Genomic DNA, 25,447 nt, shown 5'->3' with positions numbered 1-25,447 from the left:
CCCTCCTCATCCTTCCTCCACCATATTCCTGTGCCAGGATTTGTAAGGTGGCAATAAAAAACCAACAGATGGGCTAAACACCAGCTGACAAAGAGATAGGGAGGTGGTTTCCTAACAGTTGGTTCCTCCCACTGCCATGCTTACTTTACTTCTCAGTTTGTGCACAAAAAATTACCTCTAATTTTCTTGTAAATTCTAGAGGATACAAATTAACAGAAAAATAGTAAGAACACTGTTATTTCAGGGGTTATTTTTCACTCATAAATCCAAACAAACCTATAGCATCACAATGTAAAAATAATTCTATTTATGAGAGTGATTTTAAGTTTAAGGCACAAGAGGATGAGCTGTAATTACTGGCTCTGTAAGAGGCTTCCTGCACTCCCCTGTGTAACTCTCTCTTTCTCTTCCTGGCCCAAGGTTTTTGCCTAATATATTTTTCTAGGTTTCTCTGCTTACATTGTCAATTATCTGGGGAAAAGACTCACTGGATATCTGTATGGGGTCTACCTCACAAGGGCCACTAGTTGCTAGACACGAAATAATAATAAAAGCACAATCTCAATTTTATCACATCACATCTATCTTAAAACAATACTTCCTTCATTTCCTGACTCTGCAGTTTGTGCATCTCTAGCTGTACCACTAGTAGAATTCCAACAGGTGCTTTAAAAGACACAGCCTGGTATGGAAACACACATAGGACAGAAAGATGCATTGCTAGGTAGATATATTTACTGTCAGGAAACAATGACTTTGTGATAAAGAAGATGTAGTATATGACTGTAAACATTTAAGTAGTATTTTCAACTGAGCTGCTCCTAATCATGAAAAATGCACGCTGGCCTTATTTTACCATCTATATACCCTTAAAATGTTAGGGGCAAGGAGATCAAGCAATGATTTTTCCATCTCTCTCAGTCTCCTTGAGAGAGGCAGAAAGTGCCTTTTTCTCTAGTTCTGCTGCCATGCATTGAGTTGTTCGTTATCACAGCATTTCATGTCAGATGGAGGAGACTGAACTGTGAATTCCTAAACCTAGAAAAATATTATCAGATGTCTGTGCAGCCCAAAGCAGTTGTTAAGCCTCCATATATTGACAGTACCTTCATACCTGTGCTCTGACAAAATAGAGACGGAGATATACCCAAAGCGACATGTGGCTTCTGAAAAAAACACAAACAGCTTTTGAGAGGAGGGCCTGTGATAAAAACAGAGGCCACTGATTGGGGAAAAAACGCAGGCCTCACCCACTCCTGAGTGCCCAGAACTGCTTGGACCAGTCTAAATGATCGTTAAGAAGGCTCTGCACTTCACAATACTGGCTGCATTTTCACAGTTCAAGTGATCCAATAAATTGGCAGCAGAAGAGCATTCATGATAGGTACATCAGTTAAAATTACACTGATGAAAAATCACAAGCGATATGAAAAGTCACAAAGATTGGGATATGTGGCTTTAAAAGTATGGCTATTAAAATCAGCACTTTCTCCCCTTAGTTCAAAATATACCATATCTCTCAATATACTACTTTTAATACAGTTGACAACAGAACAAACATACCTAAGGAAAATACAGCCTCACAAAAGAAAAGTGTCATCCTTTGAGACTTGATGTCAAATTAATGAACATCTTCAATGAACATCTTCAAATGAACATCTCTTATATCCACAAGTTGCTTTAGTAAATCTGTTTTAATAAAGTACAACAGGCTGGGAAAAAATAATCTACATCGGCTTTTCAATTAATCTCTGTTAAATGGGCTTTATTTTTATTTTGTATCCTAAAAGCCACACAGAAACCAACACGTAGTAGCTGATGTGGCGAGCAACCCTTGACCAGTCTACTTGCATTCACTCTGCAGACGCATACCCTGCTAATCATTTTTTTTGGATGCCTGTGCTAATCTTCACCTGAAATAAAATAAAAAACCGAAAACTTACACTTTCAAAGCTCCAGCAAGTCTCATCTTAAGCATCTTCAACAGACTAGCAAAAAAAAAAGCTCCCAGTGCTGACTGATAGGTTTTTGATATTGCCACGCTTCTCTTTTACTAATTATGCCCAGATTGCTCATCATGCCAGATACTGTTTATGCTAGGAATTTTCTACAGCATACCTCAGGGGCAAATTGCCTGTAGTGGTGATCTGGGAATTCTCTCTAGCCTACTTTAACAAACAAACCTCCAGTATTTCTCCACATCACATCATTCAACTCTCTCACCAAATCTTTAGCATACTTTTCAACTGAGTTAACTTCAGCTACCCAGAAAACTGTCATCCCTGACACACCGACTGTTTATTCCCTCTAGAGCACAGTATACACTCTCTGACCCCTTGATCCTACTAAACCTAAGAAAATACAGTAGTTTTAAGTCATTAGGCTGTTGATAATGAAAGCCCTTGAGGTAAAAGCCATTGAGGTGAAAGCCCTTGCGTTGGACAGCAATGTTCACCAGAGATTTCACGTCGATTGCTGCCTTTTGTCTTCGTACAAACATTTACAGTAATTGTTAATTCCTTCTCGGCCGAAGTTGGTTATACACAACCTTGTCTAGTGTTCACAAATAGCGTTTTACACGTACAAGTAGATCTTATTATCAGGATGATCAGACACTTTGGTAAGTTCGGAATATTCATATTATTTCAATTCTTGGCTTGCTTTTACCACACCGAGTACTCTAAAGGTTTAGTGTGGATAGCTGTTCCTGTACACCCCAGAACAGCACATCCATGACAGGCCAGAAGAGAAATTAAATCTCCACCCTGTACTATCTCCCTTGTGAAATGATCTTCCCACTGACACCTACTGCAATTGCTATCTATTATCCTCTTTCCTTTTCCAAAAAAATTCAGAATTTGGCACTCGGGCTGTTTATGGAACAATTCAAAACACCGCCTGTAAGGCCGAACACCCTCACTACAAGCAGCCCGGCTGTATAGTACCACCCCTGCTGCTGTAGGGATCCACCGCTTTGTCCGTGACACAGGAGCTCCTGGTGTACTTGGCCTCCTCAAGCCGCCGCATCGGCGCGCCTCAGGGCCAGCGCTGTCTTCGAGGTCGAAGGCCCGCTCGGCGCACCGGACCTCAGGGCGAAACGAGTCCTGGCTCCTACAGACTCAACACGCCAAATGGGAGCTTTTCGTCCCGAGACGCGCTAAGGAGTCGAGATTTTTAGAAGGGGAAAAGCGGAGGGAAGTCAGGGCAGGGCGGCCAACCGCTCGTTTCCGGCACTGCTGAACCCGCTCCCGAGCCCGTGGCCGGCGTGTGGCAGCCCGGCGCGGCCCGACGCCGGACGTGAGGAGCGAGGGCCGGCGGGGCGGCCGGGGGCCGTCGAGGCGGCCGGGGGCCGTCGAGGGCTCGGCCCGCGCACCCCGCTCCGGGCCAGAGGGGCGCCACGCGGCGCAGCCGGGGGCCGCCGATGGGCCCGCGGGAGGGCTCGGCCCGCCACGCGGCGCAGCCCGGGGCCGTCGAGGGCCCCGCGGGACGCTGGTGGCACCCAGCCCACAGACACGGGGCGGGGGGCGGGCGGGAGCGCGGCGGGAGGCGCTGCCCCAGCTGGGGGCGCGCCCCGGGCGGCCCCGCCCGCGGCCGTTGGCCGGGCCGGGCGCTGCCCGCGCGGCGGCTGCCCCGCGCCGACGCTTTGTCCTTGCCCGGCCCGCAGCACGCGCGCCCTCGGCCACGCCGGGAGAGCGCCTGCGCGCACCCCAGCCCAGAGGGGGGCGCGCTCCGGCAGCCGAGAGGCGGGAGCGAGCGCCCCCCGCGCCCCTCCCCCGCTCGCTCGGAGAACTTTGCTGACGGCGCGGCGGCGAGCGCGGGCGCGGCGGCGGCACCAGGGGGCGGCGGCGGCGGCGGCAGCAGGAGCCCGCCGGCGCCCCCCCCCCCCCCCGCCCGCGGCAGGCGCGCGCCCGCCCGCCCCGGCCCGCCGCGGGAGCCCGCGCCGCAGAGCGGGGCCCGCCAGCGCCACCCGCCGGCCCCGCGGCCGCACTGCACCTCCCCCCGTCTCCCCCCTGCTCCGGCTCTCAATGTTCCACACTGCCCGGCCACAGAGCCTCCGCCGCCGCTTTATAGCCCCCCGGCCGCCTCCGTCCGCTCCTCGGGCGCCGCGGGCCCGGCCCTGCCCCCCGCCATCCCGCCCCTCCGACCCAGCAGCGGGACAGGACGCCGGCGAAGGTAAAGGAGCGGCGGGTGAGGTGGCTGCAGCAGGCGGCTGGGCGAGCTCGGTGGGGGGAGGCGGGGAGGAGGCGGCGGGGAGCGGGGGGGGGAGCTGGTAGAGGAGCTTTGTTCTTGTTCCCAGCGCCCGCTGCCTGGCGGCGGCCGGGGCGGCGCGGCGCGGCGCGGCCGGCCTGAGTTCACGCCTCGCTCGGTGCCCACGCGCGGCGCGGTGCGGGGCGCTGCGGGGCCGCCCCAGCCGCCGCCGAGCCGGGCTCTCCCCACAAAGCGCGGCCGGGCGGCTGCCTCCCTCCCTCCCTCCCTCCTCCCTCCAGCCCCGCCGCCTCCAGCCCCGCCGCAGCTCCCCGCGCCGGCGGCGGCGGCAGCGCCGCGCTCCTCCTCGGCCCCCCCGGCCTCCGGGGGCAGCCCCCCTCCCCCCCCCCCCCCCCCGCCGCCGCCGCCGCCGCCGCCGCCTTTTGGCTAAAAAATGTCGGTCTGCGCGGTGGAAACGGAGCGAGAGCCGGTGGCGGAGCCTCGCGGAAGGGGCAGTTTGAATTACGCTTCCCCCCCTCCCCCCCCCCGCCCCCAGCAGCTCCGCGGCGGCCAGATGCAGTCGGTGCTGCTGGCCCTGTAAATAACCGACGCCGCTGCTCTCCGAGTCGATTTAAATGCGTCTTGGTTAAAAAAAACAAACAAACAAACCCCCCCCCTCCCCCGCCGCCCAGCCCTTTAAACGCCCAGGGACGGAGCAAGTGTCTATTTCAGTCTGAAATCCACCCGAGTGTTACTGGCAATATATTTTCTCCGGGAGAGGGGGGGGATCTGGCTGTTTGGACCCAATAAAATGCTCTGCTCCAGTGTAAATATTTACAGGGTATTAGTGACTTTTTAAAAAACATTTTCAGTGAGGTCTGTTATTTACAATGTGTCATAAGTTATTAATGTTCCTTGCCTAAGTACCCTGCTAAATCTGTCTCATGGCTTAGAACAAAGTCGACAATTGGCATATTGTTTAAAGTATGAAAAAAATGTGAGTGGGTTCAAAAATTGGAAATATCTGTATTTTCAGAAGTGTAAATATTGCTTCGTAGCTGTCAAACTACAGCCCTTGCTGAGGATGAGACAAAGAGGCGCGTTTTGGCTAATTTCTCAGTGAAATAGAGTTGTCATCAAGTTGAAAGTGCTCTTTAGAACTCGGGGAATGGCAAGAGACAGTCCTGACTCTTACATTAACTCTGCCTCTTTTCTTCTCCTTCCCCCTAAAAGTTCCCCACGATGTCCAGTGATAGGCAGAGGTCAGATGATGAGAGTCCAAGTACCAGCAGTGGTAGTTCAGATGCCGATCAGAGGGATCCACCAGCACCTGAACCTGAAGAGCAAGAGGAAAGAAAACCTTCTGCAACCCAGCAGAAGAAGAACACCAAATTATCCAGCAAAACTACTGCTAAACTATCTACTAGTGCTAAAAGGTAAAAGTGATAGTAAAATATTCTGTAGTATTTTTGCACGGTGTTTTGAGTTTCACTATTTGCAGTTGCACTTTTCAGGGCAGATGGATTCTTGTAAAGCTATATGAGAAAGTAAAGTAAAAGAGTGAAGATTTTAAATACAGGAGTCTGTCAGGCAATATTAATCTAGGTCTTATTGAGGTAGTAATCAGACAAACTTGTCATATTTCTTCTGAAGAGTTGCTTAAGAATTTGGTAACTTTCTGGCTGGGTGGTAGGAGGTTTTTTTTTGGCTTTTTTTGTCTTTGTGAAAATGTGCAAGAGAGTATGTGCGTGAGCTCCAGGTATCTCTTTCACAGAGCTAGTTTTCTCACCCTTACTGCTATAGGGCAGTGTCCTGGTGTACACTAGTAGCCTGTAGACTAGTGACAGGAAATGCTCTTTAATTATAGAAGTCAGGAAAAAAAAGTGGCTTTTGCAGGCCATATGACTAGCTTTTCTTGTCAATATGCAGTGCAGCCTTTCATGCCTTAACCTAATAGTTTCTGCAGTTTGTTCAGGAGAAATTTAAGTGGATCTTTTGCCTTAGGATCTGCAGGTTCAAACCATGGAGTTCTATAGGTAGACTCTACTGTTAAGCACCAAAATCCTTAGAAAGCTTGTTTGGTTGTATCTGGTGCATTTTTATTTGCATATAAGATTTCTGGAAGTCCAGCTCTCAAGACAAGCACGCTAACCCTATTCTGTAAGTTCAGCTCTATGAAACAAGCAAACTTTAAATCCCTTGATTTCAGTGGTCTTTTGAGATGAAACATAACTTTCCAATCTTTTCTCCGCAGTTCCTTTTCTTTACAAATACTGAGTTTATCCTGTAGCAAGAAGAGCTGTAGATCAGCCATGAGAATGCATACAAGTTCTTTATTAAGCAGCTTCAAATTTTGCTTATTCAGCACAAATACTGCAGTTCAAATTTTTAGGAACGTTTTAGAATTTTGCATTGGGACTTAAGTTGAATAAATACTTCTTGAAATGCGTTAATATTACTGCAGAACATTAGTAGGTGGCTTTGACATCTGTGCTCGTTTAAAAAAACACACCTTTGAAATAGGACTGGCTGGAGGAAGATTTCTGGAAGCACTGTGTAGATTTTGTAATTTATTATTGCTTACTTTTTTTGAAAAACCCACGATACATCATGTAGAAACTCAAGACTAAGTTTTCCCCTCTTGCCTTCATTTTGCTTAGTTGTGTGTCTAATTCCATAAGTCTCAAATAGCTGAGTAGTCTGATTGAACTTAGTATGACTAGTGTAATGGCTTTCAGATCAGCTTCTATTAGTTCATATTTTAATGCTTCCTATTTAAAGGAAAGAACGGTCTTGCTTTTATGGGCCTCTTTTGAAGAAAAATCTTATTTGACATTTTAAAGAGGAATTTACCATGCATCTTTTAACTTTATACCTCTCTTGTATCTGAACAAACTATTAAATTGACAAAAAGTTTTCAGTGTTCCTCTTCCGGACCTTAACAGCTCAGGAACGATTGTTACAGGATAGAGAGCAAAGCTAGCTCACAGATTATTTCGAAATTATAAGCTTCAGGGAAGAAAGGCAGCAGAAGGTGCACAGAGGAGCAAAGTTGATCCAGAGAGATTATTCCAGTAACCGAGGCAGCCTGTCAGATCTGCAAATCTACTTTTTAAATGTTACTGGAAAGTAACAGGTAAAACATTGTCAAAAGAACGTATTTGCTTACAGCACAGTTCGCTGCTTCAGCTGCAATCACGGGTCTGCAGCCCTGGTTTAAAGTCATTGTTAAATATGCTTGTACAGCCTCTCCCCCCCCACACACACCTCATTTGCATATTAGCTTGAAAAGAAAATCTCTCTGCTAAGGAGTGTTCAGATATGAAAAATAGTTACTTTTCTGTATACTTGTGGGAAATTCCTATCAAACTCAGTTGTAAGCGTGCTGTTTATTTACAGTATTAAGCAGAAAAAAAGCTGCAAAGTTTCTCTGCTGTGGGATTTGGGTTATGCCTCTGAGAACAAAGAGGAAGCAGCCATGTTAGCATTACTGAAGGCAAAGCCAATCTTGCATTTAACTGCATGGTGGTAGAGGGCAGTGTAATTCCCTGATTTATTCTATAGACTATCTCAAATGCTTTGTGTCTGTTCTCATTTCACCAACAGAATCCAGAAGGAGCTAGCTGAAATAACCCTTGATCCTCCTCCTAACTGCAGGTATGTAACAACAACTTCTTAAATTGTGGACAGTGGTAGGAGTTTAATGTGCTCAGGCTAACAAATGGGAAACGTTTTTGTGTTTACAACTGATGACTATTAAACAGAAATTGCATGCAGCAGAATGAAAGTGTAGGGAACGTTCAAAACTGAAGTTTAGTATCTTATCTGCATGCTGTAGGTGTAGTCATTCGTGATGAACGTAAACTGAAGAAATTTTACTATGTATTTTCTGGTCATTGCATTTGTGAAATATTAATTATATCAACTTCATCATATGCTGAAGCTTTCAACTTAATGCCTGTTTGCAGTTTGAACTGGCTTTTTGAGTGTTAGAGTTACTACTTTATTCTGAAATTAGGTAAAGAATCATGTGATTTTACATCTTTTCTTAGTGTGTTGTCTAATAGTTAGAAAAGCGGAAGCATTACCTTTGAGTTTTATGCCTGTCATTCAATGCTCTGGTAGTCTCTTGATAAGGGATATTTTTAAAGAAGTTCCTAAATGGAGAGACGCTTTAAAAAAAAAAAAAAAAACTGAAGTTTTAAGCTTGAAAGATTGTGAGATTTAGACTTAAAGTGAAGGAAATGGGAGCACTTGATCTATGAGAAAGTTAAATAGTAACATAGCTAGCTAATTTATTTAAATGTTTTACATGTTTAACTTTTGTTTAAAAGTTGCGTAAAAATTCTCATTAGCTGTGAGCATCCACTGTTAACATTTGCAGTAAAACAACATTTAAATAACGTTGCTTTCGTTTGTTGCATTCCAGTAAGATTTTTGACTGCAAGGTGTCTTCAGTTTAGTAACTCGTGTACAGCCAGCATTGTACACATGTGAAAAAAATGCTGGAAATGCTTTCTGATTTTATTAGAGTTGTTTGGCGTGAATAGTTGAAAAGGTTTGGTACAGGTGTCTTGTTAATTCAGTAGCATTCAAGTTCTTTATACTTAAAGAGAGGCAGGGACAAACCAGAGCTGTGTTCTATTGAACCTGTGGTAAAGGTGTCTTACCCTGAGGACCGCAGTGTAGATTGCTTGCGGCAGTCTGTTTGCATGGAGGGTCAGTGCTTCCCCCTCTTCAGTAGGGCAAACTCTGCAGGGAGAGCAGATGTTATCTTAAAAAGTCATCTTATTAGCAGGATACAGTTCTGTGTTGAAGGTATAGCTCTTCAGTTTGTCTTGCACTTTGTTTGGACCCTCCAATGGGGCATGGTAGGAGAGAAAGGAAATAAACACTTTGCCTTATGTACTTTCTAAAAGGAATATTGCAGCAGTTTTGGGTACAGTAAGTTACAGCTTGGCTTTTAGAAAGAGAAGCCTTCCCCCCCACCCTCCAATACCACGATATTTAGCTACTTGGAAAATATGCTCCTCTCTGGTGTCAGCACAAAGAATGTTGCAGAGAGCCTGTCTTGCAAGTTGGTACTACCAGATGCCCAGGAGTGCTGTTGAGAATGATGAACCCCCCCCCCCCCAACCAATGCATCTAAAATTCGAGTTTCTCTCCAGAGTGTAGGAGAAGAGATTATTTTTTGCCAATGAGGAAGTCTTTGCTTCTGTTGCCAGAAGTATTTTTAAAGAGGAATTTAACCCTTTCACTCAAGATCAAATATACGAATGTAATTTTACCTTCTGCAAAATCAAAAATATTTTCAAGACCTCAGCTTCTTTAATAGCAGTTACAGGTTTTCAGAATGAACAGTTTGAACAGAGTTTCACTGCCTGAAGGATTACCATTACATTGGAATTTACATTTTTTTAGAAGGGGCCTTTCTGGTATCAGGAGGTAAATGCAGCTGTTGCATACAGAGCAGTTGAAGGAAAGGACATGTAATGCACTTTCTTGTAAGCTGCAGGAGCATAGATTAGGCAACAAACTGAGAGCAGACATATGACGTATCTTGGCTTCATTGCCTCTTCACGCAACAAGGTGCGGAACACTACTGCTTACCTTTTTTGTAAGGTTAAAAAGAAAAGGTCTGTAGGACTTAGGCATATGTTCATAAACTCTGTCATAAGTTCTCCAAGAGAGATTTCTTCAAGTTCCCCCCGCCCCAGTTCTTGAACACAGCCTTGTCACTTGCAATCTACATGCTGCAGGATTAGACTGGTTTGCCAGAATACAACTAGCAAATGATTTTCCTGGACAGTGAGTCATTTTGGTTATCCAGTTACATAAGTGATAAAATCAAGGATTTTAATATGATAAAGGCAAATACAAAATAGTAAGTGTTCCTTTAAACAAAAATACTGAAGATTATACTGAGCTCTCCTCTGTTGTGTTAAACACTTTGATGGCTACTGCCACAGTAGTGCCACTTCTCGTCTGCCAGTATAACTGCACGTAGAGTTGCTCCCTAATCCAATTCTGTCAAAATGATCTAAAGTTGATTTAGCTACTTAAAAGTGACACTAACTGTTGCACCATAATTCATATGCAAGAGAGAAGGAGGCTTCTTCAAGCAGTTAATAGATGTGACTGTGGGAAATTTACTATAACATCTGTTTTATAAAAATGCTAGGGCCCCGGGAGATTCCCGTTCTTGGGTGTGCTGAACAAGGCTGGATGGCACATTAAGTTCTGTTTTAGGCACTGGTGTAGCAGAATGACAAACACTAGAAGTGTCTAAATAGTACTTTTTTGCCTGCTTCTCAACAGTAGATGTTGGCCCTGCATTTCTGATTCTTTTCAGTTGACTGGACAACGTCCTGGCAGACAAATCATGTTGTCATGTCAGTGTGCAAATACAAATTGCATCCTTGGGGAGTACCAAGTATAAAAGTTAAATATTTAATGCTAATAGCTTTACTCTAACATACAGTCACACTCTAAACTCCTGTGGAATTTGGTGCAATTCCCAAGGAAGATAGAGCATTGAAGACAAAGTATTAGATTTGGTCTTAAGCCACCAAAGATAACAGGGAGGAAATTAAGTACTGCTTTGTCTTCATATTCTCTCCTGTCTAATACATTAGCCTGAAATGAGCAACTTACTGTGCAACATGCACCATAGCACTAGGACAGACAGTTAAACCTAAGGACATAGGTATCTGATCCTGAATTTACTTGCTTTTGCTGGCCTAACTCAAAACTATACTACTTGATGCAGTCTGCTGTATTTAATTTCTTTTGTGCTTTTAATAGTTTAAAGCAAAGCTAAAAAGGTTTGGCCCTATTGCTGCTAGGCAGCTCAATTTCAAACCATGGCCAAGTGCTTATACATGCTTCAAGGTATGGAAACATGCCAAAACCCACCGTTATGCATTCTCTGAATATTTTGCAAGGATCTTTCACATAACGCATGGCAAATCCATGCTGCAGAGATTTTCTTAAATAGGTTTGACATATCTGGAAAAACTATTTTCAGTTCATGGCATAAAACTGTTTAGAGCAGAGGTCACTGCTCTATAGTTAAGGTTATATATGAGACTGCTGCTCTGACCTGCACGACTCAGAGGCTGCAGCTCGGGTTGACCAGGGCATAGCTGGCTCTGACACTCGCGTACTTCCTAGATTTTTCAGGTTGGCACAAATGGGGCCGTTCCTAGGAACGGTGATTTACAGCAGCTTCCTTTAGCTGCTCCTGGCTGTGCTGGTCCACAGTAGTTGGAATATGTATTCCTTGTCATCTTTCCTCACTCCTACCTCTTCTTTGAATTCCAAAATTGTTCATCTTCATAAGAATGTTTTTGAAGTTCAACCCAATATTAAGTGAACTTAGAAACACCCATTCAAACCTATTTTTATAGCTTACAACCCCATTTATAGCAAATCCAGTTTGTTTTAAGCTTCATAGGAAGTGAGAGCAAATATCAAAATCAGTGGATCCACTGGGATCTTAGTTCAGGCAGTTTGAAAAGAGACAAGTTAAAGCAGTGCACTTTTCCCTTGCGAGTGTGGGAATTGAGTATTTTAACTTCTATTTGGTCAGTTGTCTCTAATCTTTTTTAAGTTAAAAATCAGACATATGAAAGCAAGTGAGTTTAAAAAAAAAAAAAGTCCCCCAGTCAGAGAAGTAACTTTCTTCCTTCTGCTGCTAGGAAATGTGAGTTCTTACCAAGACAGAGATTCTTAGACCACTGCAAAGACTCCTTCTGTCTCATCCTCTAGCCAGTGAGCACCTGACTGAACCCAGTAGTTCTGTTGGGAAGATTTTCTCAGTAGAAATTAATATCTGTGTTTAATTTTCATGCCTTTATGCTAATAGTTACCAATGTGATTTCCTGAGCAATACTACAAAAGGCAGCAGTTGATTTTGCTATTTGTATCCTTTCCCAGGCTTGTAAGTAGACTGATAATTTAAGAGTTGTTCATTTTAAATTACTTATTTTGAGGTTGTGACGAGCAGATTTAAACTTAGTTAGGCTTTCTTTGATTCATGCTACCATTGCTTCGTTACTTATACCTTTCTTGAAGTAAGCTCTTTTGCACTTGTTTTCAGTTATATTGCATGCATAATTAACCTAATTTAAAACCAAATTTTAAAAACCACATTTAAGAAAATGTTCATATAGTCTGTTTAGCCTATTAGAGTAATATGTGTATGAGCATAGCATGTCTGTATTAATAACTGCATCCTTTTGAGCATAGTTTATCCTGTTTCTTGAAAAATGGAGTCTCATGCACAGAGTTGCTTTGAACCATATTAATTTTGGAAAAAAATGAAACACATACCACTCCATTGTATTTTGTACTGTGCACAATAGGAGCAAGATACAGGCGGGGTGTTCTGTTTTAGCCAGGATTTTTGTGTTTCTGAAGAACTGTTTGTCCTTTTCATTCCTGCTGCATCTTGGGCCAATACTATGCTGCAAAGTTTTGCCAGCCTACCCAGTGGTTGAGTATTTGACACAAAGCCAAAATGCCTAGTAAACCCCTGGTAGAGGAATGCCATTGCTGGCTTAGTTAAGGACCCATGAATCCAGATGTTTTTGTCTCACTTGAGGAGGTTATTACCTTATCCCAGGGGAAGCATTGCTGCATATGTTTAAAGCAATATTGTGAAGGTTATTCTAGGCCAGCCATTTAAGCTTTCAGTTGAGCTGTACAGTAACGTTATGTAAGAAGCAGTGAAGAGTTGTGCTGGCAGAGCAGGGACAGCCTCTTCCACAGGCAGAGGTAGCTCTGGATTCAAGGACCATTCCACAGCCTTGCCTTTCTGAGAAAGGTGCTACAGATAAGCTGATGGAATCCTTCTGTTAACATAGTCCATCTGCAGTAGTAAGGTTCTGGGCAAGTGTTTACTCTGCAAACAGTTGTGCCTGTTGAAGATGTTACTGCACAGCTGCCATTCATTCCAGTCCTGCCATGGAGGCAACAATTCCCATCAGGTTCATGCAATTACTCCATAGTCTTCCCCCAGGGCAGGGGGAGAAGGTATCATCTGAAGTTTGCTTGTGTGGTTTAAATAGGTGATTCAAATCAACTCTGCTGGGTTTTCCTCCCTCCCAGAGCAGGCATTGTGCACAAAAAAACATTTTGCCAGACACACCAGGATATTAATAAGTCAATCCATTCCTTTGTTTCTGAAATGTACTAAACTCATCTCTGCTCTGAGAAAACCAGGCATTAGTTTGGTTACTTTTTAAATCTGTAGGAGGAAGACTATTTTGAATGCAGTCAAATGCCAGGTGCCTGTACAGTAGCACAAACACTGCACAGTAGCACAGACATGTGACTGATCTTCCTAAAATGTAGTTCCCTCCCTCCCCCCCCCCAACTCAAGCTTCTGAGTTTTTAGAGTAACAGCATCCCTCAGTTTTGCATTTATTCTGTTCATTTGCTTACTGGGTAAATCTCTTTATATTGAGCAATACTTAGTCTCATAAAAACAAGAGACCAACAGCCTTTTTTCACCTCTGCACTGAAAACCCCAATTGTGATTAAATGGTTCCCTCTAGAAGGAGCTGATTAAGCAAGGTAAGAGATAAGAGTATGTGCAAAAATGCCTGTGCTGAAGTTGAATGAGTAACATTAAGAAACAGCACCCTAGCCCTACTTGATAATGTATCTTCTGGGAGTTACATTATGTTTTTTATTCTGCCTTACCCCCAAGCATTTGCTCACCACTGAATGTAACGTAGAAAAATCTGGAGCTTGCAAAATGGTTCAGAGAATACAAATGCACATAATCATTTTTAAACACTTCCTTTACAAGAGTTTGCAGTTAAAGTACAAATTAAGAGGGTTCACAAATCCTATAAGATCACATTTGAAGCTAGCTTTTTAAGTATTCACGTATTACTTTATATTTCTGTCCAGCTCTGAACAGTCTTTCAGTTCTTCCTGAAGCAGTTCCTTCACTGTTAATCTCCGAACATAAATCAATGGCTTGCAGTGATGTAAAGATATCTGTACCTGATGATAAACTTAGTTTAGCTAGCACTATTTCTGTCAAGCAAGTTTCTGTTCTTCGCTATGTCTTTCCTAGAAAAGGAGCACAGTTTAGATCAAACTAGCAAGAAGCAGTATAGTTCAGTACAGCAATCAGAAGTCAGGTATTTTTGTCTATCTGAAGTAACAGCCTGTTTTTGCCGTCTTCATACACATAGAGCACCCGTTACCTTATTTGCGAGTAGTCAGCAAAAGTGCTTAAGGAGTACGGATGAAACAAATTTACAAAGGCATTTCAGCAAGACCTAAAAGTGTTAAGTATAGCTAGTTATTAAATAAGCTTTTATTAAAAACAAATGCAAGAGTAGAAAACTGTGCAACTCCTAGATATGTTGAATTGTAAGACTATTTAAATTTTTTTTTCCCCGTAGGGCGTAGGTGACAGATCTACTAACTTAAAAGCCTTAAGCTTTCTTTCTGTGCTAGTATCAATATCTTGCAAGCTATATACCAAAGTTTCTAAACCAACCCCCACACAGTGAATTTTCTCATACAAGTAGGTATCTCTGGTATAATGAAGACAAGGTTATGTAACACAAGTCAACATATCTATTCACTGGAGTAAGTTCTCATGCCTACAGGTTTGTAATTTAGGCCCTTGCATAAGAAGGGTCCACAGTGCTCTCATACATGCTCTTAAATACATCTGTGTTTTAGTCAAAAGACCTTATAAAAGCTTTCACCAGTCTTCATTAGTATTACTGTCAAAACTGAAGAGAGATTCACAGCCTGTATCTACTCCGGGTTGTTTAAATAGTTCAAACACATGTCACTCAACTACCAGTGTTAGAAAACTGGCAGAAAACTCACTGTGTCCAAATTCTGTTTAGAAACACTAGAAAGAGTCCAAGTAGGACCACCCTGCTTAAACAATGCTTTAAACATTGTTGTGCAGAAATTTCTAAGAACTTAGAGTAATTTGTTCTTAGATCTAGAAGAAAATTTACATTTCAAATATCCATTTGTACAAAGCCCCTTCAGACTATGACAATACTGATTGAAATACACCATGTATATATTTCTTTCTACAGCCAAACTGTAGAACAACTGGTCAACATTGGCAATCTGTCACATTTTTTCTGTAACAAACAGTGTGTAGGGCAACGTCCCAGCACCCTGAACACTTCTCCATCAGACTGATTTGCCCGAGTACATCAGCTACCTTTCTTTGATTTGATCTTTACTTTTACAGCCTCAGGACACTTAATTTTAACCCAAATTAACAAAGCACAACTAAGAGAAACAGTTAAAACTACGTTAAACTCTTCATTGAAAGAAAGTTGGCTACTTCATATAAAAAAATGCATGGAGATTCTTTAACTGGTGTAACTAGGATCTGCGTATCTGTGGAGCATATTGAAACAGGTGACAGAGCCATCATGAAAAATTCCTTGAGCACGTTTGGGTTTAGCGTTAAGTAGGCAGGAGTAAGGATGTTTAATTGCCATCCAGGACAGGAGCATGCATACATACCACCAAACAAGCCAGGAACTATTATCCGTAAATGGATGCCATCTTTTGGGGCAGTAACTTCCAGTAATGAATGAGTGCTTACCTGCTTGCATTAATTTGAATTAATTTTCTGGAGCGTCCCCATGCAGAGAGTGCACTATACTATTGTCTCATTCAGAACTGTGACGGTAGCAGTTGTTAGTTTTAATACCACTAATTGTAAAACAGATCATTCAGATCTTAGTTGACAGTGGTGAAAATACTATTGTGAGTCCTATGTCCGTATTTAAGTGTCACTTCCAAAAGCGAATGAGTAAAGATATTATGCAGTTGAAATGCCACTGAGAACTATGGTTACCAATAGCTTATATTCAGATTGGAAGGCTTTGTAGAGAGGGTATGCAGAGGATGTCCTGCATTCGTTAGTAGCTGATGCTTTCATTGACTTGGATACTGGACTAAAGCATAATAGCTATTAAACATGCAGGTAATAGCAAGGAGGAAGGGGCTGTGGGCACTTTGGAGAACAGAACTAGAGTGTAAAGTGACCTGGACAAATAAGTAGTTACCTTAAAAATAGCATGTAATTTGATAATTAGAACTGCAAGGCACAGCACTTAGTAGGCTTAATCAGCAGCACAAATCCATGGGGAAAAGAAAAGACCAGATAAGGAGCAGTTCTTCAGGAAAGTTGGTAAGCACAAGATCCTCAGAGCTGTTACAAGAGTCAGCAGTACTGAGCCACAGCAAGAGAAATAAATAAAACAGCAGTCACAATAGTGAGATGTTAGAAAAGTTGAATACATGGTAGGTAAAGTAAACCCATTCAGTTCAGCACTGGTACAGTCCACATGGGGTACCTTATCCAGTTTTAAGCACTACTCTTAAGTGACATGGGCTAACTGGAAAGAATCCAGAGTTGAAGAAATATATTACAATTTCTGGATGCAGGAAGAGTTACTGCAAAGCCCGTTATTGCTAGTCCCATCTGTGGTGGTTACGGAGAGCAGCTGAAATCACTCTAAGGAAAATCTAGTTTAGACATTAGGTATAACGAACTCTAAAGACAGTATGCCTAAGGAGGTGGTCAGTCTGCATCACCAGGAGTTTAAGAACAAAGGCTAGATAAATAATTATCAGGAACAGTTTAAATATAGTTGATCCTGTCTTTAGGCAGGAAGTGAACTAAGTGACTTCTTGAAGACTATTTTTACCAAGTTGTGTGTGATACTGGATTTAAGTGGTAACACTAGAAGAGAACTCATCAAGAAGTGATTTTCCCCTCATTTAGGAACAGTATTTTAATCAAGGATTTGTAGTATAATCATCCTGGAAAATACACAAGCAACAAAAGTAACAACAATTAATAAAAGTTAATAGAAGCATAGTTTTTCTCCTGTTGTCAGTTATTAAGTATCTGCTTTTATCTTTTTTCCTAGTGGAATTTTTTCCTTTCATTTTTTCCATTTTGTGACCAGTCCTACTTCCCTCGCACAAAGTTGTCATGTTCTGCTGATAACTAGAAATAAGCTAGGAACATAGCATCAGTTCCCCAGGGTTGTATCACCACTGTGAGAAACTAATAGCACCGACTGTGCAGTAGATCCTGATTTCTGTTGGGTCATGTGCTCTGTGCTTGGAGTCTCTGCTTTTGTTCCAGAAATGTAAGTCTTTCTAATACTGAAGTAAACAAAAGCAAGGGACATTTTCCCCCTGCTTCACAGAGGGGATTTGCAGTAGATATGCAAGCTCTAATGCATCTGCACGCACACCCCAAATGGATCAAGCACATCACAAAATAATTGTATAGCATTCTGCTTCTGTCCATGGATCCTGTCTAAGCACCCTGTGGAATCAGGGCTCAGAAGATTGTAGCGAAAATGTAAGCAGCCTGGCATGTTTCCAGCCGATGAGTTAATGCTGCTATAAACTTCAGTAGTTCCTCTCTGAGGCGTGCAGAAGGGTGCAGACACCGGGAAAGTAGCCAAAGGCAAAGTGCAGACAGCAATCTAAAGGCCAGCCTCAAGGATTCACAACACAACTGCCTTTGAGGTGGGTTCTTTCCTCTCCAGAAACCCTCCACATAGCTGTAGTGGCACAACTGGAAATCAGTAAGCAAATTAAAGTACATCTTCATTGCAAAGCCAGCTTGACTTGTCTATGCTTGAGCCGTGCTATAGCTTGATCAAAGGTAGCTATGCTCACCACTCAAGCAACCCCCCGATTGGATTAGCATCGCAGGGTACTGCGCAATGGGTTCTCAATCATCCCAAATAAAAAATCCCAATAGAGCCTAAAACTGCAGTGGGGCAGTTTAGGCTTGATACTGAAGTGCTAACCTGAGTTAAAACCTGGACAAGAAAGTCACCAAAATATTGAAAATAGTGTAAGTCAGCAGATCAGATTCCATGGGACAAATGGAAAACAAGTGATAAACAAACATTTGTTTTTTCCTTTCTGTAAGGGAGAGCTAGCATCAGAAATCTGTTTCTGTTGGCAATTTAAATAAAAAAATTAGATTATAAATGCTCTGAGCAGAGTTTGGAGGGAAGAAAAAAGAGAGCATTACAATAGATTAGTTGCTACACAAGAGGAGATATGTTCAGCTGATGACAATTCTTGCTGTGAAGCAGCAGCTATTGTAGCAGACAATGGACAGCTAGGTTCCCCCCGCCACCTTTTCTAACAAAGGATAGGTCTACTGTGCAGTTGCTGCCCTGGGTACGCTCATACTTTTAACTTGCTTTTGTCCTTCTGCCTGATACCTCAGCATCAGAGACCTCATCGAGGCGGAAGAATCCACTGGACAAGTTAAGTGGCACAGGGGTGGCTATTTCACGTTGTGTTCTGTTACCAATGTGCATTGGTGCTGGTCCTAAGCTGTTCATAGACACCTGGGGCATATCTGTATCTACTTCAGTAAACATCAGTGTCAGAAGCTGTAAAGGAATATAAAGATTTACTAACACCTCCCCCAACGCACACTTCAAGGGCCCATAGAACCAAATGCACTATACTAAATCCCACTTAAACAGTTGTGGGTTGTTTGTTTTTAAAGTTTTGGACTCTGGAGTCTTGAAAGAACACAATCTAATTTAATATCTAGTCTATATAAAGGCAAACAAGGAGAAGTCTTAGGAGACTCACATCTGCTTGTAACAGACACTGTATTCCCATGGACTTATGTTTAAGTAAACTAAGTTACATAGCACGAATTACAGCATATTAAGCGTAGTCTGAGTGATTAATCAAAATTCTTATACAAGAAGGAAAAAATATTATATAATCTAAAGTTCCACAAGCATGATTAAAGAGCAAGCAAGTCTGAGAGAACGATCTTCACGTGATACACTCTTTGACACACACACACAGTCTGACTGCAAAAGTGTTTGCTTGCCAGGAATAGATTTTGTAAGATCCATACAAATTCTGTATAGAGTTAGGTAGTGCCTGGCCCTGCATTCCTCCTTTTTCTATCACAAAGTGCTAGGACTACTGTGGTAACTTAAAGAATTAAAATAGCAACCTGGTTACCTCTTTTAAGTCCACATCAGCTACAGACGTTATAAGGAAATCTTGATTTTTGTGTATAACCAGAGGCCAGAGTTACAGTTGGTATACTTACTTACACTAAACACATAGTAACTCAATTTTTTAAATAAGGAGCAAGTAAAAGGGGCCTTACCAAAATAGAGCAGTGATTCATTTGATATCATACAGTACCAAACTCTAAATAGATCAATGTGTTGAGAAATCAGTTACTCTTTAGATTCTCTGAGAACAAATATTATAAAAGAATTTTTCTTTCAGGTATTTCAGTTAGCTATTCATTTTTCATGGTAACATCATAGGCTAGTATGATTTTAATTTTTGATTTTTTTTTGGTAGGTTTGCTGGGGTTTTTTTGGTTCACAAATAGCAAAAAACAAAACAAGCTCTTACCACTTAGAGGACAAAGCAGCCACTGACATTAAAAATCACTGTCACAGTCTGAGCATGTTATGGTTCTCCTATATATAAAGGGCATTGTGGGCAAAGTTCCTATAAAATGACAAGTGTGCCCTATTAGAAATTAATGAAGATGCAAGTGGGAGTGGGAGTGGGAGTGGGAAAGAGATTAAACACATGTGAGTTGCACTAATCACATGAACCCTTCCTTCTTTTTTTTTTCTTTCTCTCTTTCTTTCTCTCTCTCTCTCTCTCTCGTTCTGTAAAAGTATGCCCTGAGTTAGACTTAGTTATGATCTCTCTAGATTTTGTTTCAAATTCCTGGTGCCTGGTTCACCTGATTATGGACACATCTCATCACTGAACTTCCTGCTGGAATAAACTGATGCTAGAAGAGAGAAATTCACAGCAGGTTAGGTTTATATACTGGCAGATCTGTATTCTAGTCTAACGGACTATTTGTACGTTCTGCAAACTGTGTAAATACGGGATTGTTTCATTCAGTAAAGGAATGTGACTGCTCATGCTTCTGGATGTTACTTAGGCCATTTGTACCTCCTGTGAATAGCTCTGTGTGCGCTCACTGTGTTGTTAACTGAGGAGCAGACAGTACTTGATATTTACACTGTAACTGGCTACTGGCTACTTTTCTCTCAAGCAGGATTTTAAGAGAGGTTTTAGTAACTTCCTGCTTTGTTTTCTGACAAATGCACTACTTTCAGCCAAAACAGATTTTGAATTTTAACCAGCAGTAATAGTATCACGCACAGATTTGGTGTGCTTAGTATTTCTTTACTCCTCTATTCACATTCTGACCCTTGAAGAGTAAATGTTTTCTAAGCCACTTCTGAATAATAAAATCTCTGATCTGAGGTTATCAGACCCAGCTCTGCTTACACTTTTATTTTGTTTTTTGTTTTTAAATGTGGGAGTAAGAAGACAGGAGTGACAGTGAGCATATCTCTTTCTACATCTGAAATAAGCTGGACACCTCCCCTGTGAAATTCTCCTGGAACGCCATCCCGGCTGAAGTGACACATGCCCGCTTTTGCGGTAGTGGCTAGTTTCAGAACTCCAGGAGATAGAATGTTGCTTAAAAAATATGAGCGCACCAGTAGAAATACCACTTTGATTTTCCACTTACTGAAAGTCCATGTAGGAAAACAGATACTTCTGAGAGACCAGACTGCCCTAGGTCCTAGTCCAAAACCATTTGTGCCCAGAAGTGTTCTAGGTTTGTTAACTTTGAAAGAGCCATTAACCTTTGAAGTCTGAGAGGAAGGAAAAACGGAACAATAAATCATCTAGTGAGTAATGCGTGTAGTACAGTGAATGTTATTTGTGGAAGTACTTATTGGTCTTTTTGCAAAATTGGTCACTGATCACAAAATCAAGGAATCTGGTATGGTTAGTTTTGCAGCAGATGTCATTAGCGCTGCATGCTTGACAAGCAGGGTCTGTAATACACTGTACTGTAACTGCTTTACGCTTTCCGTATGCAAAATCTCTGTTAAATACAAAGTAAGCTGGCAGAGTACAAAGCCCTGTGAGTCATCCCGGCGCTGCTGGAGTGATTAACTATTGTCTTTAAGCTAGGTGGAAGCTGGACGCTGCATTTTATTGAGTCTGCATGCAGAACAGGAGAGAGAAACCTTTGCACTCTTCAGTCCTTGGGCCATTGTAGGCTGTATAAATTATAGTATCTTGAGGGCTGTTTAAAATTACACCAACTGCAAATGGTCCCGACTGGCTCAAATCTCAGTTAGAAACTAGCATTTTTGAGGAGTGCCTCAGGTACGTTCCAGCCACACATGTGGCACAGCACAGCACCCGCCAAGCGGATCTTTTCCCTGGGAGAGGAGCAGCGTTGGCCCAGCGCGCTCCTCATGAAGCTGTGCTCTGCTCCTAGTGTGCTAGCTAATAACTGTGCCTCCGGATCTGGAAGGGTGTTAACAGTTGCTCTGATTTCCTAGCCTTGTGTTGAAGTTTTAGTGTTGGAGTCTGCACCACCATTAAAATGGGAATTTGGGGGAAAAGATCTTCCTAAGTGTCATTTGAAAGACAGAAGCTTTACTGTAGAACATTCCTGTTCTCATTGTTGGTGTCTGCAAGAAGCTGTTCCCTGTTCTGGCAGGTGGAGTTAATTTATTTGTGTATTAGTCTTTGTGCTGCTGGATGAATTATAGATTTAATTATGGTCCAGGTGTTCAGAGATTTGCTGTTCTTCTAAATGTAAAATGTAAAGGAAAAAATAAGTCTGAGTAATTTTTTGGCTTGTTGAATAAATGTAAACATTGGGAAAGTGTGCCAGAATATAAATAAAGGGAGGATTTACTTTGCAAAGTGTGTTGTTATCTACTCCAAGGTATTCTACTTTGCGGTGAAGATTAGTGTCCTGTGTGATACCAAGACACACCTTTTTACAGCCACTACTGTGTAAAGCAGCAGATAAAAACTTTTACCTATAATTCCTTGTGTTTATAGACAAAGTTTCTTTTGCAATTACAGCCAGTGACTAATGCCCAAAGGTCGAATTGAATTATCATAGTTATAACAAGAAATACTTCCCTGATTCCCTGATAGATGTAAATAAACTACCTTCTGCTTCTAGTATTTCTCTTCATCTGTGTTACTCAGTTTTTCCTTTTCTGCCTGGCACAGTTCACAGTCCTCAAATGTTCTCGTTCTGTAATGCTATTTATTTATTTATGTTTGTTTCTTGTCCTAAAACAGTTTTCCATCATACTTTCCCTTAATCTATATGAAAATTTACTTTTTGGATGACATTTAATTCCATGAGTGCTCTTTTAATAACTGGTTGTTCACAGTCAGGCTGGAATACAAAATACATGAAAAAGCGTAATTTCTGCATCTTGTAGACTTATTTTTCTGGCAGCTGTAAAACTACTTTAATAGCCTGCAATTTATGCATTCTCCCTGTTAGTACTGGTCCTTTCCCATTAGGGCCTTGGACTATGGCTGAGAAACTTTGTTTTCCAGTGCAAGGTCTAAGTCTTTTTTCCTTACAGGTATTTAAATGCCAACAGATCAGAGCTTTCTTCCTTGCAAAAGTCAAGATTCAGTAGATTACCTTTCCATATTTTATGTGACTCAGTGCTCAAACCTAACTGTTCCCCTTCTCAGAGGGTGAGTGTTTACTGTCGTGATCTGTTTGGCACCCTGGTGTGGCTGAAAGCTACTTCAGTTCAGTGCGGCCAGAATGACGTTCAGCTCTGGTTGTGTCACTTGCATCTTTCGTTTTGGTTAATGTCCAATGCTTGCCCAAAATTGCAGTCATACCTCTGTATTTTCTTGATGTTACAGGTATGCAGATATCTTGATTAAAATATATTTTTAAGATAAGATAGAACAACTGGATAAGCATATATATATATATTTATATATATATATATATGGGGGGGGTGTTCATACATATAAATAAACTCTAAATTCTGTGAGAAGAGAAATAAAGTGTTTTTCTTCTCTTTTTACTGAGATTTCAAAGGATTTGGGGGCAAGAAGTAAGTATATGAACTATGGTAATAGAAAGGGGACTCATTTCTCTTCATTTCTCTTTTGTTTATACACTTTTAGTTACTGCCTCTCTGGTTTCTGGCCTTGAGTCAGAAAAAGCACACCATACCTTTCTCACCTTTTTCAGGAAAACTTGTGAGTGTATGCTTAAATGCTTTTCTGAAGGGAGCATGGATTGGCCCTATTTCAACTGAAACTAAACATCATTCAGCGCAGCCTACAGAATAATAAGCATGCGTGTCCACCACTGTCCAGGGGGCAAAAAAAGCAAGACTATGTTTCTTTAATGTATTGAGCTATTATAATGTGCCATAACACCTGCAATAATATGGATCTTTCAGGTGGATCAACTGGATTGATTTATCCTTGCAATTGTCCCTTTAAGCTCCTTTTAATCTGGGGGCAGAAAAATTCATATCGTTGATTTCATGTTTCTTTTTGCTCCTGCACATGACAAACCCTTAGAAGTCTGCTGTTCCTCAGCTAGAAGTAACATACTTAATACTCTTCTCAGGAAGCAGGCAGAAAGTACATGTTCTGACCTCATCTTCAAGCTTTTTCATTTCCTTTACTGACCCTTAATGAAGCTACTATCACAGCCATTAAAGATGATTTTATAATATACTATAAATATAGATTATGTAATTATTACAGCTGCTACAGCTACTCTGTTTCTAGTATGAAGTCGAGTACTGATGCTGGTTCCTTCGGCTTCGTATGGCAACTTTGCTCTGGTTGTTCAATATGAAGTGTGCTTTGGGCATTTGAGTTTTGGAGGAGGAAAGGAGTTTGTTCTGGAGGAAACCTGCATGTCTTAGAACATCTTAATATTTAGGATTTGAGAGACAAGAAATTAGGTTAAATTTAATGGGTCACTTGTTAATTCCTGTCTCTGTATTTTTGTCTTTTCCTTTGATGCTTAGTATAAAGGATCATCTCCAGAAGTTTCCCCAGTATTACTGGATTCAGTTCTGCTTCATTGGTATTAACATTATGAAGGCCTGCGCGTCTGTTTTCTTAATGTGACTGGTGCTAGTGGGACTGAAAGTGGGTTCCTTTAATTTCTTTTAACAATTCAGCATCTTTTGGTTAGGGAAGGTACACAAGCAATTTCATAATTTGAATACGTTGTTAATGTGGTTAAGTTTAGAATAAAATTAAGGAGTAAGCTCCTTGTAAAGATTTCCTTATTATGGAGCATAAATTTAGCTTCTGTTCTATATATGTGTAATTTTAGATCATGAAATACTTACATTTTGTGGGAGGTTTGTGGATGAATGGATGGGGGTTGACAATGTATATATAGGCTTTCAAGTTCTTTATGGCAGGAGGAAATCCAATTGGTGTCAGCATGTTGACTTGATGGGAGTGCAATTATAAGGAGGCTTTGTATAACTGTTGGGTGTTGACTTAAAACCATGTTTTCGCTTGGTACATTTGTTCATTGTTGCGTCCTTAGGGTTATTTAATAAAACCTGCGGTGAAACAGTAGTCTTTGCAAGTTGCCTAGAAAAGTTCATGGACTTTGTCTTCCAAACAGCTATTGCTGTCAGCGTTATCATGTTCTTTGTGTCTTAAACATGGTAGTCATCCTTCTTTACAGCAAAAGTGTGATCGTGAAGGGTTGTTTACTCTTCATATCTTACTATATATGTTTTTTTTTTAATTGAAGTATGTAGATTGGGGCTCTTTCCCTTGAAAATCAAATCAAGGTGCTGTATAATTTCTGGAGATGAGAATGCTACTGTATAAAATCCTTACTGATATTGAAAAATACAGAAAAACAAATCAAGACAATGCTTCACACTCTTCAGATTCCAATTTTTTCTACTATTGACCATCTTCATGGGCTTTACACATTTATTTTAGCATTTGGTTGTATATAGCTGCTCACGAACATTAAACAAGGTTGGCTTTGCGCCACTGAATTGTAGTCAGTCAGATCTCATCATTACTCCTAAATCTTGGATCACTATAGGCATACTATATACGCTGTCTGTTTAGTTCTCAGGAACTCTTTCCTTGAAAATTGTATGCCTTTTTAATGTGTCATGGCTCAATTATCACATTCAGTTTTGGCTGCCAAAATAGCCATATATATTGTCTAGCAAGTGGCAGCCTGGGCCTTTATCTCTTCCTGGCTGTTTGCCAGCTGTTTAATTGAAGCCCTGCGTTTGCTGTGTGTCACATCTTATGGTGGTCTATTGTACCCAGCTAAAACAGTATTTTGAAAATGTTTCAAATGCAAACTAAATCTCTGAGAGTTTACCTCCTG

The 25,447-nt window shown here is 41.7% G+C and overlaps 1 protein-coding gene across 2 annotated transcripts in view; it reads left to right on the top strand.

Annotated features, from left to right (window-relative positions):
- Nucleotides 1-3,919: 3,919 nt before the first annotated feature.
- The window catches only part of UBE2E3 (ubiquitin conjugating enzyme E2 E3), a 59,827-nt gene continuing 38,299 nt past the window's right edge, over nt 3,920-25,447 (top strand). The window contains exons 1-3 of one of the 2 annotated variants that reach the window (XM_068948390.1): nt 3,920-4,173; nt 5,419-5,621; nt 7,792-7,842. In XM_068948390.1, the coding sequence (XP_068804491.1) occupies nt 5,428-5,621; nt 7,792-7,842 (245 nt within the window). In that variant the 5' untranslated portion in view covers nt 3,920-4,173; nt 5,419-5,427. Of the gene's footprint in view, nt 4,174-4,963; nt 5,027-5,418; nt 5,622-7,791; nt 7,843-25,447 lie in introns of those variants that run through there. The other variant, XM_068948389.1, reaches the window with a different exon arrangement.

This window comes from Struthio camelus, chromosome 6 (assembly GCF_040807025.1).
Source record: "Struthio camelus isolate bStrCam1 chromosome 6, bStrCam1.hap1, whole genome shotgun sequence".
In the NCBI taxonomy this organism is placed as follows: domain Eukaryota; kingdom Metazoa; phylum Chordata; class Aves; order Struthioniformes; family Struthionidae; genus Struthio; species Struthio camelus.
This window is presented reverse-complemented; position numbering and strand designations above follow the sequence as displayed.